At 37.0% G+C, this 21,392-nt stretch overlaps 1 protein-coding gene across 7 annotated transcripts in view; it reads right to left on the bottom strand.

Moving 5' to 3' along the window:
• Positions 1–256: 256 nt before the first annotated feature.
• The window catches only part of LOC132147492 (septin-9-like), a 101,594-nt gene continuing 80,458 nt past the window's right edge, over positions 257–21,392 (bottom strand). For all 7 annotated transcript variants that reach the window (XM_059557083.1, XM_059557081.1, XM_059557085.1 and 4 more), the window contains 9 exons: positions 11,597–11,785; positions 8,174–8,302; positions 7,894–7,975; positions 7,399–7,536; positions 5,741–5,858; positions 3,988–4,083; positions 3,806–3,902; positions 2,692–2,743; positions 257–1,609 (listed from right to left, as the gene is read on the bottom strand). In XM_059557083.1, the coding sequence (XP_059413066.1) occupies positions 1,477–1,609; positions 2,692–2,743; positions 3,806–3,902; positions 3,988–4,083; positions 5,741–5,858; positions 7,399–7,536; positions 7,894–7,975; positions 8,174–8,302; positions 11,597–11,785 (1,034 nt within the window). In that variant the 3' untranslated portion in view covers positions 257–1,476. The remainder of the gene's footprint in view (positions 1,610–2,691; positions 2,744–3,805; positions 3,903–3,987; positions 4,084–5,740; positions 5,859–7,398; positions 7,537–7,893; positions 7,976–8,173; positions 8,303–11,596; positions 11,786–21,392) is intronic.

Consider the following 21,392-nt stretch of genomic DNA (forward strand, 5'->3'; position numbering starts at 1 on the left):
GCAATTTTCACATACTTGTAGAAAAGAAAATCTCAAATGATTGTCAGAATTAAATGCCTTTAATAAAAGCAGTTCATTTTACCTGACTGACAACATAATTTAGCACCTAGATGGAAAAAGTTGCACAAAAACAGTCATGAATCATGGCGTGGAAAACAGGGCTCATTATTAAATGTTTCCTATTACCAAAACGTGTGCAACTACAAAGTCTAGACACATTTAGGAGTCAATTAATCAGTTATAAAGAGAGTCAAAATAATTATTTAACATTTAAATCTTTATTTCTTTAAAATAACAGGATATCAAAGTTATTTGTGTTACTCTGAATGCCAATACAAAAATGTAATCACTTTGAATATACAGCACAGGACAAAACGAAGATATTTTCCCAATGACGAGCATTTATAAAGGGGCTTGCAGACAAGAACAAAGCCTGAGGAATTTCACCTCATCAGATGTGGCAGGCAGCTTTAAGGCACTTTAAGTTCCCTCTCCTGTAGGCCCTTTCCTCGAGGCTAAGACAAAACAAGACACTTAAACTGACAAAAGATGGTGCAGACTTCCACATTTTTGGCATGACTGGAAGAGAACGAGGAGGTCTGGAAGGTTTAAGATAAACGGCACTGACTACTGCCTGATAAAAACAGTGTACACAAAATTAAATGATTCATTAAAGCCTATTGAACCAACTGTGATTCTCCTTCCAGTTCAGGGCACATTCTGCACTAAATAAGAACGTTTGTATGAAGTACATAATCCCATTTAATCGACATAAATACTATTCAGTTTGAATAATCTTTCCAACGCAAATCCCAAAGCTGTAATCATTCATTACGGTTTTTATATGGTTTCAAGGATCCTGTAATTATTTGCACAGATGTGACAGGAACAACGGCACACCAGGTTCTCCACAATGCCATAGGCAACCATTATACATTTTGGAGGGAAAGACATCAGATAACCTGTAGTTTTATAATGGTGCTGCCACACCAGCTCTGGTTTCAGAAGATGACTTATCCGCTCAAAATTAAGCATAAATATTAAGAGAGCATTCAACAAATCACATAAAAAGGAGCCTTCTGGGCAATCTCCTGTAAATATCAAAAGGAAGAGTGATGCATGTGAAGAGCTTTTGACAGAGCTTGACCAATCAGAAGCGGCCTCATAATCAGCCTCTGCACACAGACACAGACCTGGAGCATCAGCAGATCGAGTCAAACGCATGCAGTATATGGAGAAGCTCTTTAGCGGCTGGATTTCTGACCTCTGCGGCCCTCCAGTGCCCATGCAGTGGGCGTGAGGGTTTAAGGGCACTGTGCTGGAGTTTCTGGAAGGTAAAGTCATTATGTGCTTCTCTAGATGGACCTCTTCACCTCAGTCCATGGCTGAAGGAAGGGGGCGGGACAGAGCGTGAGGTGAATGGAGGATTGGAGAGGGGCGAGGAGTCGGGGTTGGAGGGGTTGTTTGGATGGGGAGCTAGATTTCGTGGCAGGCCGGATGGTGCTCGCCGAGGCCGTTGGCTTGAGTGTTGTTCTCGTTGAGCCGGCGGACACGGTACATCTCGTAGTGGATGCTGCTGGTGATGTCTTTAATGTTCTGCATGTGAGTTCTGCAGCACATGAGCCAACCACACAAAAACAAGCTCAGCATGATGGGTAATGAATAATGCAGATGTCACAAACACATTCACTTAGAACTAAAGTGATAATGACAATTCTCAGACTCAGTTTGCCAAATATGACAATTCTGTCATCATTTACTGACCCTTAGGTCCTCACCCATTTTAACCCACTTTAGTGGAACACAAAAGAAGATATTAAAATTTTTTTGAACCTTTGAACAATTTTGAAATCTTTGAACAAGATTTTAAAATAAAACAAAGGTGACAAGAAAATAGGAAATAATGACAGAATAAATTTTTTGGATAAACCATCCAGAATTTAGTGACACGGCTGTACACTTAAGCATATTTTTAGAGATAATAGTAGAGATAAAATACTTTTAAACAATGTACAGTAATGTTTAATGGCACTTAAATTCACGTTAATTTCTTAATTGAAAATCAAGTATTATAGTTTACATTTATTGTAAACGCAGTTAGCTAAACTTCAGAGTGTCCTTTTGACCATCTTAACTAGGACTTAATTCAGACCAATTAATCTTTACAGTATATAATTATTTATATTTTCTTTGAAATATGGTTAAAGGGTACTGTTGAATATCCTGATAAGGATTTATGCTAAACTAAAATAACATTTAATGAATGTTGAAATCTGTATGACAAGCATTTAAATATATTTGTAATTACACATTTGTAAAGAAGTTGCAATTTGGTACATCAAAAACATATTAACTTTAAATGTCAAATAACACTACAGTTAAAATGATAAATCATTACATGTGCTTTAGTAAGTTAGTCAACAAAAAGTGTACATCTTTGAAGCCCAGTCTACTTTTAATCAAACAAATCTGACATGCTACAAAGCACACTTTTTAAGTGCACTTAAGTGTATAAAGAACTTGTACTCCTTAATCAAACCTAAATGGCCTTTTAATTAAAATATAGTTTATATACATACACACTTTTAAGATCGAAAGTATGTTAAAGTGTACATTTGACATAATTAAGCACACTTTTTCCCACAAGTGTATAGTAGTAATACAGTTTGTTAACCACAGACACAGACTGACCTTATGAGGAGGTCCCGCAGGTAGGCAAACTCACAGTGGGCAATATTCTCAACTACAGACACCAAAACACAGCAGAAACATGAGTTACAAACAGAAGGCAAAGAGCAGTAAACAGATCAGTTCAGTTGTTCTCCTCTAGCCATTTGGATCCACATAAAGCACTAAGTGCTTGTTCACTAGGTGGAGCTGTTGCAGGTATCCTCAGGGGGAGGTGGACAGAGATGAGACATTATCACCTCAATCTCTAGTAATTCAATTTAAACCGAGGCCTTCCAGAAAGATAGCCCTGCGAGCCTGACAAATTCACTGTGACAAATCCACAGCTGCCTGGATGTGAAAAAATGTTTATGAATTATAGATTACGTCAAACTCCATGAAAGAGAACAAGAAAGCCACCATGGAGTAGACATCCAGTGCAGGAAATGAAAGGTTTTCAAAGAGAGACTTTAATAAGAGGAGTCGAGCTCTTCAGAAAGATCACAGGATAATTACAGAGTCATTTGACTCTCAAAACATCTTACCAAAAATGAAAGTGTTTTTACTACTGTATGTGAGCTGCTAAGTACATCAACCGCCCAGATAGTTACTATTCAAACAAGGTTGTACATTACTCTACAACGACAAGTCAACAAGACAGCAAGCTTCTGACAGCTTCAGTGGCATAATGTTGATTATAATAGACAATAACTAAAACTAATAATACATCATCTTACAATACAAAAATCGAAAATTCAACATGATATTTATAATATTACAAAAGATTCCTAATCTAAATAAATGCCTTTCTTTCAATTCATCAAAGAATTCTGAAGTAATAAGCAATAATAATATTATTATAAGTAATTAAATTGAGGAACAGGGGAAATGGTGAAGTCCCTGTCAATGAGGCTCGGTGATAAAGGCATGAAACTGTTCAGCAGGACGCTGACTCACAGGAAAAATGACGCACTCATAATGTTCTTCTGAGTGGCTCCTCATTTACAGAGGATAAGGCTTTCTGATGTTAGTCTGCGGTTAATGAGCTCTCTTGATGTGCTTTAGGAATGCTGCTGTCTGCAAATCACATTCCCTCGCTCTTCTCTAAGGAGGTTTACAGACCAAAGACTCACAATACCTTCAATAGTTCCCCATTTTGTTTTCCTTCCCAGTAGTCTTCTCCCATTGACCTGGTACTCCTGGTCACTTCCTACAACTGCGAAAGGAATCATCTCCTAATGGACAGAGGAAAGAAACCGATAATATCAGCACGTTTTTTAAATGAACTATGGATGTTTTCTAAATGTACTGCAAACCCACTCTTATTTTCTCATTGATTGTTCTATCCTCTGCATCCTCATCGAACTCTTTCTGTGGGTAGACATCAATCCCATTGGCTCGAAGCTCTTCCCTGATCTATAAAAAAAATGACACAGTCCTTCAGCAACAAAGTACCGCATACATGATCTGGGTAAATGCTTAAAAATCATGTTATCATTCGTATGAACCATTCATCAATAAAATATTTCAAGTAGCAACAGAAACCAATTGATTTTGAATGCGTCCATTTTGTGCAATACTGGAAGTGACATCGATGGAATACTTTTCCTGAAAAATAAGTGTGGATTTTTGTCCCTTACTGGTTAGAGAAGAAATGCTTTTGGAGTCTGTCAGGATCTTTTTCCAAACCTGAGAAAGATCAATGTCTGTGCTCCAAACAGCACATGTTTCTCCTGTAAGAGACACGCCAGCACAAGCACAAGGAGCCGTTGAGGTTAGCGAGGGCTTCCTTACTGCTACTGTATGTGAAACGCAACTAACAACCCCAGAACAGATGTTGCTTACCTCCACTTCATCATACCATGTGTCTTAGACTGCATAAACAAGTCCACTGCAGCTTTGAATCAGAATAATCAAAAGCAAAGACTCAAGACAGTCCTTGTTTTTTGTCTTAATGGTGTAATCCACCATCATGTCATTAATAAAACAGGGCAGTAGTGTTTCTGTAGAAGCTGCAGAGACACCACCATCTGCAGTTTTGGAAATCTCTTAGGGAAGAAAAAGACTCAGTTTGCCAGCTACAGCTAGAATAAGAGCACGACAGCATGTACTAGTTCTTCCACACATCAATGCACCGGTTTGTGGTACTGTGTTCACATTATTCCACCGGGGCTTGCCACACAAAGATCCACACTGTATTTTGTCTGATTCTCTCATACAACATGCCTGGCATAAAAATAAAATATGAGTGTTGTCCACGATAAAGGAAAAGAATAATCTTGTAAAAATATATTTGACAAGTTTTTAGAAATCCACACCGTAACAGTTTTGAAAAACATTAATGCCATTTTCAAGAAAATGTAAGTTTAAGGACTCAAAACATTACGTGTAATTTCCTTTTAACATATTTTCCTTACACCTTGAATACATGAGTGTACAATCCTAATTAAAAGTTTGAATAAAATATATGTAAATCATTTTTCTATTTATTTTTTCCTATATTCAATAAAGAAAAATGTCATGATTTCATAGCATACAATTTCATATTAAGTTGGTATTTTTGTCACACTGTGTGACATTTTACAAGCTGAACTAACCTTATCTTTAAAATGGTATTTAAAGATACTCTGCATCACTTCAGTTTGATTTGAACGTGTTTTTCAAATATTAATACGCAGTCAAGTGGCTCTGTTGAAGCTTTTCATTTTTGAGAAATAATATTATGTTAAAAGAATATTCATATAAAAAAAGAAAAGGATAAGTCAAACTACTTAAAGATTTCATTCAATTATTTTTTTCTTTCGATTTATGATATTAGGACAGTTGTACCATCCTGACATTTCTGACCAATCACTTTGTATGTATGAATGGAATTTTTTTAAATATCTTTTTTATATAAATTAATAAACCATGACAATAAAGTCACATCACTGAGCCATCTAACAAAGACCAGCAACACAACATGAGTCAGTATCTACAATATTTTGTCAAAATAATAAAGTATAGCAGCACACGAACTCTGTAAAGAAGAAAGCAACAACAGTCGTTCATTTTCAATCAAACTTTAGCTTACCTTCTTTTTGAAGAAATCCCTCTCCTCCAGAGTCAGGGTGTCAGCCTTCGCGATGACAGGAACGATGTTCACCACCTTACTAAGACGTCTCATGAACTCCACATCCAAAGGCCTAAGACTGAGGAAAATGACAAAGGAGAAAGTGATGTGATGGAGTGCACTTCTAAAAAGCACTATATTGAAAACTGTTACTACCGCCAGAGAGCGATAAATACCATACATACACATGCTCTGAGCTGTGACGCACTCTAAAGATGCTTGGGCATTGGAAAGATTATTCATGCAATGCTTTTACAGAGGTGTAAGGAGACCTTTGAAAGTGAAAGGGAAAAAATTGAAAAGGAAGAGCCCCAGATTTTTATAACTGAACAAATGTCCTGCCGGCGTGAGTGCAGCAGACCCAGTCTGTAGTCTCTGTGGCTGACTGTTTGACTCTAATTAGCCCGAGCTCTTCAAAGCCAGAATGCAGCTGAGCAGTGACATCTGCAGTGCTGGATGGACATGAAACAGTCAGTCATTCACAGTGGCCCACAGAAAGGCGTGCACAAAATGCTCCGGAGCATCAAGACACCAAATCCATGGGTTTGTGGTTGGCATGTGTGCTCAGGGTCCTTAGATCTTCTTCAAAATCGGTTGGAGAGATGTATAGTGTAATGTCTGACAGACAGAAAGCATCTCGGCTAATGTGTGTCGTGCCTCTGTCCAGATAACTGTGCATGTGCACACATGCATATACACATTTTATTGTAAAGGACACTAAAAACCATCCTGCAGTATGTGAAGAATGCAGAAAGCCTGGAAACTCATGCTGATCAACAGCAGCCATAAAAAACACAAGCATACACAATGATTCTCCATCAGAGAGAAACAACAGCACAGGCCACCCACCTCATCTGGCACTAAGATATTATTAGATGTGCTCATGGTAAACAGTGAATATAATCCCTGATGTAAACCGTAGCTGCTCAGGAGGGCAAAGCACATTTCAATCTATAAAATGTTTTAAAATCCCAAAGAACTATATACTGAAATTAAGATGGGGAAAAAAATACTTTTTGGCCTGCTAAATGTTTCTGTAAGAGTCACATCTTTAAAAGCCTGCCCTTCCAGCCAAAGCAGTAATGTGTTATACAAGGCCTTGTTAAAATAAGTGTGGTGACTCCATTCACCACCATTTTTACAAGCAGGTCAGTTTTAAAGCTAAATTTATTAAAATTAAAGATGCCCAGACAGGTCCTTTTTCTAAAAAAAAAAAAAAAAAAAAAAAAAAAAAAGCTAATGTGAACACAAGTCTTAGGGGCTATTTATATCTGGTCACAGTTAGTGTGTTCAAGTGTAAATTGAATGGGCAAGAATGAGATATCAAGACAGCTCGTCTTGATTGACTATATACTGAACATGATTCTCATTCTGCAGGAGGAACTGTGCTGCCCTCTGGAGGCCCTGACATTCCTAAACATCTCCCCGTTTATTCTACATAATCATTAGGCAAGAAACATAAAATACGTATTCATGTTAACAGAGTTGATATAAGTTACTAGACATGAGGTATATGCAGCACAAGGCCTTTAGAGTGATCCAAAGTGTACTTATGATCACATGGATGTTTAGGTAAATAAGGATGTGTTTCAAGTGACTTCTAAAGTATGCTTACTAACCAGTGTCCTGTTGGTGGTATAAAGTATATGCAGCAGTGCACTCGTGAGTCTGGGATCCTCTTCTTCCTGTCAATATTGATCTCCTCCTGCAAGTACTGCTCATACTGGTCATTGATGAACTTCATTATGGGCTGCCAACTGTTGAAAGGAAATAGAACGAGAGGGAAATGTAAATGACACTTTTTTTCCCCCTCAAAATATATTTGAACTAAGAGTGTTTAACACTATATTGAGCTGTCAGGATTTTCCAGTCAATGAAGTGCTGATCAGGATCACTTTGATGGTTGGGGATGTTGGCATGCGGGTTTATTTTGGAGAGTTTGATTGCTGTTCTTCAAGCATGGCTTCACAGATGGGCACAGAGCGTGCCCAGAACAACTACACTGCCCAACACTCACAGAACTGCTTTAGACTGTCTGTCATTTATATTTCACAGAAAAGAATCTGACTGAACTAAGACATTTTAGATCATATCAAAACTGGAGGCTACTTTACCAATTCTCGTTGTTGATCTGATCACCAAACCCTGGTGTGTCTATGACCGTCAGCTTCATTCGAACTCCTTTCTCCTCGATATCTGTGTAAAAGATGGCCGACATCATTCAAATGAACGCACACAATAAAGCATGCCCACTTAAGCTTGATGAAATTAAGAATTTGTTGAATTCTAGTCTCTTTAAAATCAAGATCATTATGGGTGATGGCCATGCATAAATGTATAAATGACACATTTCAGTAAAAATGACAGAAAATGGGTCTAGCTGTGCAGCTTTACCATGACTGATGGACTTGATCTCGATGGTTTTGGGAATCTTTTCCTCAGCCGTGCCCTGGACCGACTTACGGCTCACCTTAGACTTGAAGAGCGTGTTCATCAGTGTGGACTTCCCCAAACCACTCTGACCTGTACACATGTACAACAATCATTTCAACACAAGATTGGAATACACGACTATTTGTCTCACATCAACCAGGCGTGTTTCTGCTCAAGATTGATGTGTTAAGAACAACTTGAAAGTCTGGTAGGCTCTGATTCTTGATCGTTTAGTGTATGATGCACAGTTTTTTTTAAATCTGTTCATATTTTAAAAGTCACGTAGTGTATTATTTCAACCCTAACATGGATGCATGAGAGCACAGACTGTGAGAAAAACAGATAAAAGAATATTCACTTCGGGGCATTAAAAATGGCATTAGTATTTGACGAATTACCGATATTTAATGTCAAAGTGAAAACATATCTAAAGTATCTAAAATAGCTTAAAAAAATAATTACATTTGGCAAACTCAATTAAATATCCTTTTGAGTTTATCAGCAAATCAATCATTAAGAAACAAAGAGAATGGCAGAGCTGTAAATCTTCTCCAAAAACTGAGACTAATGATACTCTGAAAAGGTCTGAGCTTCAGTGGCTGAGACAGCTTTACAGCTTTATGGGAGGATGGCAAAGAGAAAGCCACTGTTCAAAAATGTCACATGGCATCTCGGCTACAGAGTGCCAGAAGGCATGTGGGAGACGCTGCAGCCAGCTGGAAGAAGCTTCTATGGTTTCATGAGACAAAAATTGAGCCATTTTTTGGCTGTCAGACTAAACATCCCATTTGGAGCAGGCCAAACACTGTCCATCATCACATACACACCGTCCCCACTGTGAAGCGTGGTGGTGGCGACATCATTCTGTGGGGACGAAAGAAGATGCCTGCACATTAACACAAAGCTACAGTACATAATAATGGCTTATAAACAACATTAATAAGCCAAGTCAGATTCTATATCTCAATCCAATTGAAAATTTATAGTTGGATGTCTATATTGACTCAAAGAGCGTAAATACTTATGCATATATGTTTGTTTTTAATAAATGCAATCAATCCAAAAAAATGTTTAGAATTTCATTTAGAAATGAAACAATGTACATTTACATTAGACAGAAGATGGTTACATATGAGACTTACAATTGAGCCTATATTAATCATTAATAAAAATTGCTAAGTTTAAATTAGAATCTATATTAGTACACAAGCTAGAGTGAAGGTAAAATGCAACATTGCATTGTATTTTTTTAAATAAATAGTTGCAATATTTTTTTTGATCACTGCCAAAAAGACTAACTAAATCAGTGTAAAACAACAAAACATGAAAACTTCAAAGGATGTTGAATTCTGTTTATATGCACTTCTACATTCACAGATCATGAGTGATACTTCCATTCGAGCTGTTTCTGAAGTTTGAATGAAACTATAATTTGATTGGCTCTTGCTAACAGGAGCTTGTGTTTAGCTGTGGTTTTCTTCAACCTCGCTAGCTCACATCCGTCAGCCTTGGTCTCATCACACTGTAGTAATGAGGGCCTGCTCCTTTCTGCACAGAGCAGGGCTGCTAATTCTCTCTTTCTAAACACCCTGTCATCCAAACCCACCACTGACATTGGATTCAGATGTGCCTTACTGCCTTCCTTTCCCTGTATACTGCCTACAAAGACAACGCTTTTCAACTTTCTGACACTTGCATCAGGAAAATGTGATGGAATGAGAGACAGGAGTCAGAACAAATGGGCTGCAGCTGGGAACGGCCGAGGGTTGGCTCTCTCAGATCTGACTGGGTTAAGTCAACAGCAGGTTTGGCCACAATGACCCAGAGAGCCACACGTGAAAAACCAGCTGCAGCCTTGTGCAAGTACAGGTTCATTTTGCTGTCTCCAGTGGAGCTCCTAATTATTTCCTCTTGTAAACACTACATAAATCATTTGAGGTTTAATACAGGAATGCATCCTCTGGGATGCTAATGCTGAAATGGAAAAATACCACCAGGTGATGCCCTAAACATTTTGCCCTATCACATTACTCAAAACACACATTGTTCCCTCATTTACATTCTTATTTCCTCATTCCAAACTACACTTGTCTCAAGTTATTAACACATTTTCACAAGCAAACTGTAAGACTTCAGCAACTTCTCTCAGGACTCAAAATGATAAACGATGATATAACGACAGCTACAAAAAACAACAACAATGAGCCCGCAAAGCTGTTGTCATTCCATCCTGAAGGATGACTGCCGTGACAGAGGTGGAATCCCGGAAAATAAACCGTGGAAGTTTGACCAATGAGAAAACAGTTTACTCGTGTGTGACTTGAATTAACAAATTTGGTCCGTTTAGAAACTTTGCTGTGTGACAGCAATCCACACCTAGAAAAAAATAAACATTGTAATAATTTTAATCCCGGTTTCGTTACAAAACAATCGATGTACTGGAGTGAAAGCGCCCTCAGTTTAAGTTTTTAAACTTAAGAGAGAATTGGTAGCCCATCCTGATTGGCAGCATTACTGTTTGTCACTCTGAACTAGCTGAATTCATGAAGTCTGAACTTTTCTCGACAGGTGACTATGTGAGTGAGTAGACCAATGAAATTAGCTGCGAGCGTGATTTAAAAAAACAACTATTAATCAATGCACCACATCTCAAAGTCTCCTAAAGTATGTGGCATGTCAAGTATTGCTGACTATTACCATTTCTGAGATTGTACTGTAAGCGAACTAAACAACAAATTCAGTGCACTAGAATGATTATGTAATCACTGAATATGTAGGTTCATGAATGTCAGTTTAATTACAGCAGGTTTTATTCTTCGTCTTCTGAAGATTTGAGTGTAATTAAACTCACTAAGAGACTAATGCATTTAACAAACTAAAAACAGAAACTGCAACAGATATGCAACCTCATGAGCCTAAAGATAAAACATGAACAAGCACACACAGGAACACACTAACATGTAAGAACGAACATAAAATAACACGGCCTGACTGGTGGCATTTAATTGAGCACTGCTTATGAAAGCCTGCGTGTAATTGCCACGCGTAGGTGTGTGGTTGGAAGTGTTATGGAAAATTGAAGCTTTGATTACCATAAGATTGTTTTATTAAAGGTTGAAGTAATTAAATGGTTCTCTACAATTATAATTTATGGCACTTTCACTTCATTTTTTTTTTTTTTACGGTTTCACCAAATGCCTAAATTACAGAGTATTTTTATAGCTAAGGCTGTTACTGAAATTACCAATGTAGGGGAAAAAATGACACAAAATCTGATTTAAATACAATTTTAGATTTTAAAATGGCTTCTGGGTTATAAGAAAAAACTAATGCAAGCATTTAAGACTGATTTCTCAGAGATCAACACTTGAAATGTTGACTCACCCACTACCATGATGTTGAGCTCAAAGCCCTGTTTCATGGCCTTCCTCCTCATCTGCTCCAGGATGGCATCGATGCCCACATAGCTGAAGTCGACGCTGGGCTTCTCCAGGCACATGGCTGGAGGCATCTCTGATATAACCGACTCTGCCATGATGCTACTGCTGCTGTAGCTGGAAATGACCTCTGACCCTGCAAACAAGAAGAGAAGACACAATCAGGAGCCATATATAAGGGGGTATTTTGTTTTAAATGCTCATATGCACTCAAAAGCACTACACTGCAGGGTATTTTATAAGCTGTTACAGACACTCTTGGAGAGAAGGTGCTTCTACACAGCTGGAAAACAGACATAATAAACAGGGGACTCTTCTCCAGCCTGGAGCCAGCTAGCACATTTTTACTTCTCAATTTAAATAAATATCCATTTATTTGAGGCATATTATTGGGCCAAAAATGTTCTCACCTCTCTTCCAATGCATCCATCATGTGAAAGAACCCCTCTCCAAATCATCTACTGACATTATTTAGAGTACACCAATCTTATGACCCCTCGAAGATCAGGTTGGGATCACACTACATTACATTACGCAGAAAGCCAAGCCGCATTGTGTCTGGAATATGATCGGATTGCTATAACTACATAGAACAGATTCTGACCACATGAGGGTGTAAATGCATAATGCATTGTCGTTCAGCTACGTAAGTAATCTGTAACAAGGTTGCACTGATAAATAAAGCACGTCACCCTGACAGACTGAGAAATGACTTGAAAAAGTTCCGTAAATTACAGAAATGCTTCAGTTAAACGTGCGACAAGAAAGATCAGATTTCCACCCAATCATGCTGAAGACACACTGGAAAAAAAATATCCACACATTACCTAAATAAGAAATGCTCATCTCCAGGTCTAAAGGGTACCGTGGCAGTTGCTAAACTAGGCCTCAGGCCATCCTTAAAAATATTCCTGTTTGCCGTAACCCGACCGACCCTGTCAATTTAGGGCCGACTCAATTTTTTTTTGCTTTTAGTCCGACCGACTTGCCGATTGTAAATTTGCGTTAAGACTGACCAAATTTTTTTTACTCTTCAAACAACTAATACAAATGCAATAAAATACTATTAATTATATTCAAGTAAGTATTGTAAATATATAAATTGCCTAGGCCTACATACAAATGAAGGCTATCTTCTTTAATTAAAAAAAAACCTGTGACGTCATCTGTTTACACGGATGTGACACTATGCCTGCGCTTCGTCTCCTCTCATTCGCTGTCAGAGTCAACGGTTCGCGCTTGGTAATGAGGGTTGCGGCTGCAGTCATACGGGTTCGGGCATCTTAATACATCTAAAACATTCATTAAAACAGCTCGACACCGCTTTAACTTGACACGAAGTTCTGGAAAAACTGTGCCCAGATCTTTTCCCATCCCTTCTCCCGTCTAGTCTAAAACCGTGACCGTGTCGACTGTCACTTTATGTTTGAAATTCTATTGCACGAATCAACCAACACAAGTTTAGAAAACAAAAATAGGAAAATTATTTTAACGACCTTCTCTCGGAGCGCGTCCAGGTTTTTTTTTTTTTTTTTAACAGGCGTCACACAGCAACTGCGGCTTCGGAAAAACAGCAAATAATACTTCTGCACAATGTTTCTCTTTTTACAACAGAAATGTGAATTCTGCCGGTATTTAGTCTCATACAGTTTCGGGCTTGAATCGAATAGGGCTGTCAAAATAGCTGAAAAACTAAATTTGAATTTTTTACTTAAATATGATAAAAATTCGAATTGTATTCGAATTTAAAATGCATAATTTCAGTTGGGGTGAAAAAAAGCTTTTTGCTTCTCTTCTGAGGCTTCAAAATAGCGCATCGAGCTAAATATTACTGCATGTTTATTCAAAGCATTAGAATACATGACTGTGAAAAAACAATATAATATTTAAAATAATGTTTATGAACCAATTATTATTAATTAAGTTGCTTAAAGAACTATAAACAAAACAGCGTTATGTATTCATGCATTGTTAAATAAATAAAAAGGGCGGAAAACCAGTCACACAGGATACATTTTTTCATTTAAAAACATGAGATGCAGTGGGATGGGGAACAAAAACCCAACATAAAGTCTCGAGATATTTTTAGAAAATTAAATTAAATACATTAATTTTACATGTCTTTCTAAACATGCGGCTCTCTTGTGCGAGATGCGAGTCCAACGGTGTCCCTCTAGAAAATGCACGAAATATGCGTTCTATGTGAACGGCTTGGTTTCAGTTTTGATGTAAACAAGATCTTCTACACATTGTTGTTCTCTTTTATTTTTTTTAAGTGGCTTCAACTGGATAGGCTAACATAACCTTATAATGCAATGGCACATACATCGTCATCGCATCTCGTGCAGCCACTGATAAAGATCAAGTATACTTCGGACGGTGCGCATACACGAGGTGAAAGATGAGAAAGCAGATACTGCGTGTCGAGCTCGTCCGCCTTTGAAAGTTGTGTAGACAGAGCTGTGCGCGCGGCGAGATGGAATGGAACACGTACCGGGGCTCATAAGGCAGCTTCCTTAATGCACACCTAAAATTCATATGCGCATTCGAATGTGGATTTTTATTTTAAATTCGACGAATATTTGAAAAATGAGTTTTGACAGCCCAAGAAAATCGCCTATGCGATTTTTTGTTGTTGTTTAAATTTAATCGTAAACACAGCCATTTGAAACCCGCAGTAAATGTTTTGCATTATGGCAGTCCACTCTGCTTATTGTTTTTCGAAAATGATGCACTCCTGTTTGTCATTGTGCATGTAACTTCACGCTAATAAATCATTAGAAATATTGGTCTTTACCAAAATATTGAATCTTTACATTCCTCCTGCCTGTTTTCCTTGGATTTACCTATATGTGGTGTTATTTGCAGTATAAAACTTTAGACATGGAAAATCGATTTTACAATCGATTCAATGAACACTTGTCACTCAAATCAAACAGGCAACCCAAGAAAGCAAAGTAAACGGTCTCTCATTTGTAGGTTGCATTGATACGTAGCGGTGGATGCAAGTAAAACAGTATAACAGTACCTCATTTTTTTTTCTTCTCACCTGAAATTCATGCAATAAGCATGTTTTTGACAAAGATTTAAATTAGTTTGTGGTCTATATAGCCTGCATCAAAATGAGGTTTTCAATGATGCGCCTGAAGGCATGGGTTGAAGACCCAGTCAGTGACGTCACGATTTGCTAATTTGTTTAAATTCATACCGACGTCGTCACCATCACAAAAATGTACTTTTTTTTTACATTGAAACTTGAAAAAAAAAATATAGACCGACCTACCGACCCTTTTTTTTAATTACTGTTACTGCAAACCAAAATATTTTTAAGGATGGCCTCAATATATAGCCTACATTTTAAGCCAAATGCATTTTACTTTTTTATTTACAATTCAACAGGCATTTTTTTCTTCCATACAACATAATTGTGTTACTTGTGACTTTTCCAAGAACTAGATAAGAAATAGACAACATTTAAAACAGAAGCTTCCACTAGTCTCCTTCGTGATAAAAAGACAGGAACCACTTCCTTTATGTCGGAAACACCCATCAGTGATAAGACACTCATGTAGTGATGTTATCGCCGTGGTAGCAGAGAAAAATCAGGCTAAACAAAACAAAATGTTTGGACAACTTTCTTTTTTAGGCAGAAGATGCAAACATAAGTAAATGGAGCCCCATCTCAAAGCTAGATCAGCGGGTCCTTCCAGCAGACAAAGCAGTTCAAAATTCTTCAAGTCAGTAACCTGATCCACTGGCAGCTCTCAGGGCTCGGTACAGTTATTCAGAAAGCCTACCGGCTTCTCTCCACCCTGACAGGGCGTCAAGCCAACAAACCCACAGCCACTGGATTCCTAGCTTCACTAAAGACCCGCGCTTCCCCACAGACTCTCCAATGTTACATTACATTGAAAACACTGAAAACTAAAATACTGATGCACTGACATTAAAATTTGGTCCAATAACCTATAAATGTCAGATATTAAAATGGCACACTATTGTCTATATAAATAAATAGGGTACTGTCTAAATATGTAGCCAATACAAATAAAAAGCATGATACACAGGACATAAAAGCTGTCCAATATCAGCTACCAAAATTGTGTACTATTTTGTCTGTATGAATACATGTCTAAATACTAATACTAACTTATTAAAATAAAGCACAAAAAATAAAAACAATGGCTTTAAGTTCTACAAGTGAATTGGAGTATTCAAAACATTAAAAGAAAACATTAAATATGAAGAGATACTTGGGAAAAAAAACTAATCTTGGGAAATATAACTGATATGGTAGCACTGACTAAATTGTTCTATTCAGTGTCTTTAGTCAGATATCTCCATGTACAAATTTGCTGACAGGATTGCACTCTGAGCTTCCTTTTGTTAACATAGCCTGGAAACACAAACCCGTAAAGCAAGGAGGAACAACTAAAACACCCATCCAGCATGGAAAAGGCTCCTAACAACACTCCTACTCTTACCTGAATGAGGAGTGACTCCTCCTGTGTTCAGACAGCTGATCTAGCTCTTTCTTCTCTGATTAAGTATTCTGAGAACAGATGGCAGGCATGTGGTAACTACACTTTCCTATGAAGAAGGCTGTATGAATAGAGAGTCATATTTCCCTTACACTGTTTATTCTGCAGTTACACTGGAGCCGATGAGGAGACACACCTAGCTTCCACCTCTAATGACCAACAGACCACTTCCTCAGTTCATTTAAAACCATTCGCATCCCCTCCAACTCGCAGGAATCACCTTCATTCCACTTCTTGGCATCCACCCCAACATCCTCCTCCTGGATAAATACAAAGTGATGAATGCAGAGATTGAAAGAGCACTTTGGTGGTGGACTTTACAATGAAAAGGTCATCCCTAGCCTCTTTTTTTTTTTTTTTAAAAGGTTAAACTGAGGTAAAGCAGCATCAAAATGGCCCATGCTGACTTTAGCCAAAGCCACTGTATTGTTGCCAGTAAGCATAAATGCCCAATATAAAAAACTCCCTCAATAGGAACGGAAGACAAACAGTTCTAGTACCAGAACAGTATTTAGCCTGATTCCTGACTCAATCTAAGATCTAAGAGTCCAATCTATAGCCATCTCACACATTTCCACCACAGAAAAGTTCTGGGCCAGAGAAATCGGCTCCTAAAGCTTCAAACCAGAAACCACAAACATAAAAAAATAGATACACACACCCTGTCCTTATATTTGTCATTTTCAAATATATGTATATATATATATATATATATTTATATTATATATATATAAATATTATTTTATATATATATATATATATATATATATATATATATATATATATATATATATATATATATATATATATATATATATATACACACACATATGCAAATTTAACATTTTTACTGAAAAAAGTTTTTACAATACTGTTCAAAGGTTTGGGGTGGTTTGATAAGATTTAAAACAAGGCTCTTATGTCCACCAAGGCGGCATTTATTTGACCAAAAATATAGTAAAAGACAGTGACCTATTCTCATTATTAACTAGTTGCTTATTAGCAAGCATATTGGCTGCTTACTAGTAATTATAAAGCGCATATTAATGCCATATTTTGCATACCTCAATTTTAGATATTTTAAACCTATCAAATAACTAAACTTAACAACTACAATACTAACTATTAATAAGCAGCAAACTATGAGTTTATTGAGGGAAACCTCTGAGTTAATAGTGAATAAGTGTTTCATATTCTAAAGTGTTACCATAAAGACAGTAATATTGTGAAATTAAAACGTAAAATAATTAAATGAAAAAATAATTGTAAATATAATAAAAAATTTTGGTCTTCAGTGTCACATGATTTTTAGAAATCATTCTAATTTACTGATTTGGCACTCAAAAAACATCTATCAATTTTAAAAACAGCACTGCTTACTGTTTTTCTGAAAATGGAAATACATTTTATTTCAGGATTCTTTGATAAATGGAAAACTTAAAAGAACAGCATTTAATTAAAATAGAAATCTTTTTTAACATGTTTCTTTTGATCAATTAAATGCATCCTTGTTGAACAAAACAAAAAAGTACCTTTCAACTGCAGAAAGATGCTGAATCAAATTATATGTTAGGCTATATGTTTAAATATGCTGATGAGATATTTTATTTGGTTCAGAGTGCAGCTTGTATCTACAAATGGGATCTTCTAGAACGCAGTTCCAGAAAAGAGCATTCACTCACTGCCCTAAGGGTGACTTGGAGGAGATCCTCTTTGGCTCACAGTAATGTCCGGCATCTTAATACCCTCAATCAAGGAGAGTGCTTTACAATAGCTGGAGGTCTCTAGAAAGCCCACCTGTATTGACAAAGGAATCTACAAACAGCACAAAGCCTGATCAAACACAAACACTGGGTTGTTTTTGACTTAGGTCAAGCAATTTGAAAAAAATTTTCACTTATCAAGAACTTATCATGCCAGTTTATCAAGGATTTCTTGGCAATGTACTAGAAGTTCTTCAGAAGTGTGTTATGTAGAAATGTTTGCCTGTGACACATTTTTGTACCCATCTGTTGTTGGAACAGCTTCAGCATCTAATGGAATAAACCCATCAGCCATCACTATGAAACATATTGAAAGTGTATAAACTCCCTGACAACAGAGAGAATCACAACAGAGGAAAAAAAGCTGACCAATGAACCTATGATTTCCCTTCATCCAGGACCACGTGCAATGTCTTTCCTGAGTGATACTGTGCAACTCAGAAAAGTAAACTGACCCCACAGCCTGTCATACAGGATGGAAATCCATGCCTGTAAAAGGAGCTGTGAACACAGGTGCTTGCGCACAATCAGAGTGACCCCATAAATCTCCAGTACCATTAGCCTGAGCGTTACAAGCTTGCCAAATTAGCAAAACAGCTGGAAGACATTCAAATCCAATTATAAGAGAGCAAAAAAAACACAAAATTAAGGCTAAGATGGAATATTAGAGCCTGCTTGAGTAGATTACTGTATGTCCCAACAGAAATGTATTAGACAAACTAACTAGGGGTCGACCGATATGTGTTTTTCAATGCCGATGCCGATACTGATCATTACAGATCAAATAGACTGAGAACCAATAGTTTGAAACGATATATGTGTCTGGTGTTAACATTTTTTTAATTAATGTCAAAATTAAGGATAACAAGGGCTCTGACAAACTGCCTTCCCTGGAGTTGGTTGAGTGTAGTACTCCCACAGTAAAAGTAAAAGTTCAACTTTATTTTTTGGCAAACAAAGGGTTTACTATTAAAATTAAAACAAAAATAGTGTATTGTGTGATTATTCTTTTAAACAACAGCTGTAATAATAATTATAGTAGTCAGTCAGGTGTTAAAGCAAAATATAAATCTTTTGACTGAGATTTTTTACTCGGACTAACCCCATTCCACAGCCATAACCGTACCAGGTTTAAGAGCAGTGTTTTTCTTTTTGTAATCAGGACTGCATGTCAAACAAAAACATGAGCACTTTCTGATCAATAATCAAAAATTCTGATAAAAAAAATTAGCCTTCCTAATATGAGGTAACATGTGACTCAAAGTGATTTACAGGGGTATTTTCTTTTTACCTTTGCAATGGCATCTGTCAAATTCAAAAATTTGGGTTTATAAGATTTTAAAAATGTATATTTAAAACAATATAATAAGAAGTAGAATAAGACAAATAAGTTATCAATCATACGAAATTAGTATTAATAAAAAATGTAATTGTACTACAGAGGGTGCACAGAAGAACACAAAAGTGGCTTGTAGGTACATTTTCAGATGTTTAAAGAGGCTAAGAGTTGGCATGAGTGCAATTATATTAATAAATTCATGTGGATATTATTGTTTAAAATATACATTTTTGAATACAAAAAAAAAATATTAAATGATTTTAATTACTGAAATTATACCCAAAAATGAAACCAAAACCACCAGCAGGTGGCGGCAAGTCACTCAATAGATTCATTCAAAAACGCACTTTCATTCACGAATGAAACGTTTAGAGATGTGCAATTGCGGAGCTTTTACTTTATTTGGAAATATTTTCGTTGATGATATAAAGCGAAATCAGGCAGTGCTTGTTATTGAACTGTTGTATTAAATTTATCACATTTGCCAACTCCTTTAATAATTATTAAATGCTGTCATTCTCATCGCGATCTGTGGGCGCACAGAAAATGAAAACACGCAAGTGAGTTCTCAAGACTCAAAAGCACATGCAAATGATAACACCGATATTCAAGTCCTGCTCTGTTCTCTCGCTCATAACCCAACTGTGAATGATGCGTCTGTGTTTTCCGCATTGCAGAAATCATAGATCAAATTTAGGTGTTTTGCAACTTCAGTGTAACTTTAGTGGACTGCAACTTAAGCAACGTCTGTGCTGCCTTACCTTTTAGAGACAACTGATGCGTGATCACTGAAGCAGCTCCAGTTAGCAAGCGCTTTCAGAGTGTGAGTGAATTCTGCATCGATTGTTCAGACTCATGACTCCCAACAAATCAGATGGGTGGAGATTGCTTTAGGCCACAGTGTGGTCATTTGTGACAGGCTGCATCAGAGCCAATTAGTGCATTTCAAAATTAAGTTATTTTATCAGTGAATCGGTTTTGAAAATGACAGATACCGATAATCATAAAAAAAAAAACGTAATATCGGCGCCAATGATCGGTGGACCCCTAAAATTAACCTTCAGTGCCTGGTTGCAAGAAACTTCTAAAGTCCTAATTCACTTGTATATTGTATATTATATATATATATATATATATATATATATATATATATATATATATGTGTGTGTGTATACAGTATATATATATGCAAGCATAGACAATTTCTTTTGAATTTTAAAGAAAACAAACCTGACCGTGAATAAATGGTTTCTCATTTTCAGATTTACACATAAAAAATTTCAAAAGGCACTTTAATAACTCAAGATCAAAGGTTGTTGTGAAAATGCATGCGATCCTCTCTCATTCCTGTGAGTCTTCACGAGGTGAACTGCTTTGACAGACGCGGTGTCGACTGACAGGTTTGGGGGCCTCCGCCGCTAACAGACTCCATGCCTGAGGAGATAACTGAACACTGAAACTCCCCCAGAGAAAAACAACGTAAGGGTGAAAGGAGAGGTGAACACAGTCCTGTGGCTGATAGCTGTTTCCTGGATTGGAGAATGTTGGAACCCCGAGACTTGTTTTTAACCAGCATGGGATCCATGCAAATAACAAATCGGTTTCCAAGCCATCATCAGAACAGCATTTTACATTTTTGACGTAATGAGAACCATATCACAGTTCCTGCCATTATAAACAACACAAGCAGCTATTATCATCAACAGTGAAAATCCAACTATTATGTTACTTTATATGTTATTTTTTAAATGAGCCTTTTGCATAACACAGTGACTTGTTAAAAACAATCCAACAAGACACCCAAGATCTCAACAGACAAAAACAAAACTTTCCATCAGAAACTCGAGTTGGGACCATATTAGTCGTTCTCTGTTTTCAATTACAGGCAAAAACTCTTCTTTTTTTTTCTAACGCCGTCAAATCTCCAAGCATTCAATATCTTTGTAAATAGATGCCAGCAAAGAGAACGAAGAGAGAAAGTCAGACTGAACGACTGATTTATTCCTCCCAGTCTGAGGTAAAGGTTGCAAATCACAGACTGTGTCCCTGGTGGGACATCTGTAAAGTGGCCTCAGAGGATTTTCAAGAGCATACGGAGGA

This window comes from Carassius carassius, chromosome 1, assembly GCF_963082965.1.
Source record: "Carassius carassius chromosome 1, fCarCar2.1, whole genome shotgun sequence".
Lineage (NCBI taxonomy): Eukaryota > Metazoa > Chordata > Actinopteri > Cypriniformes > Cyprinidae > Carassius > Carassius carassius.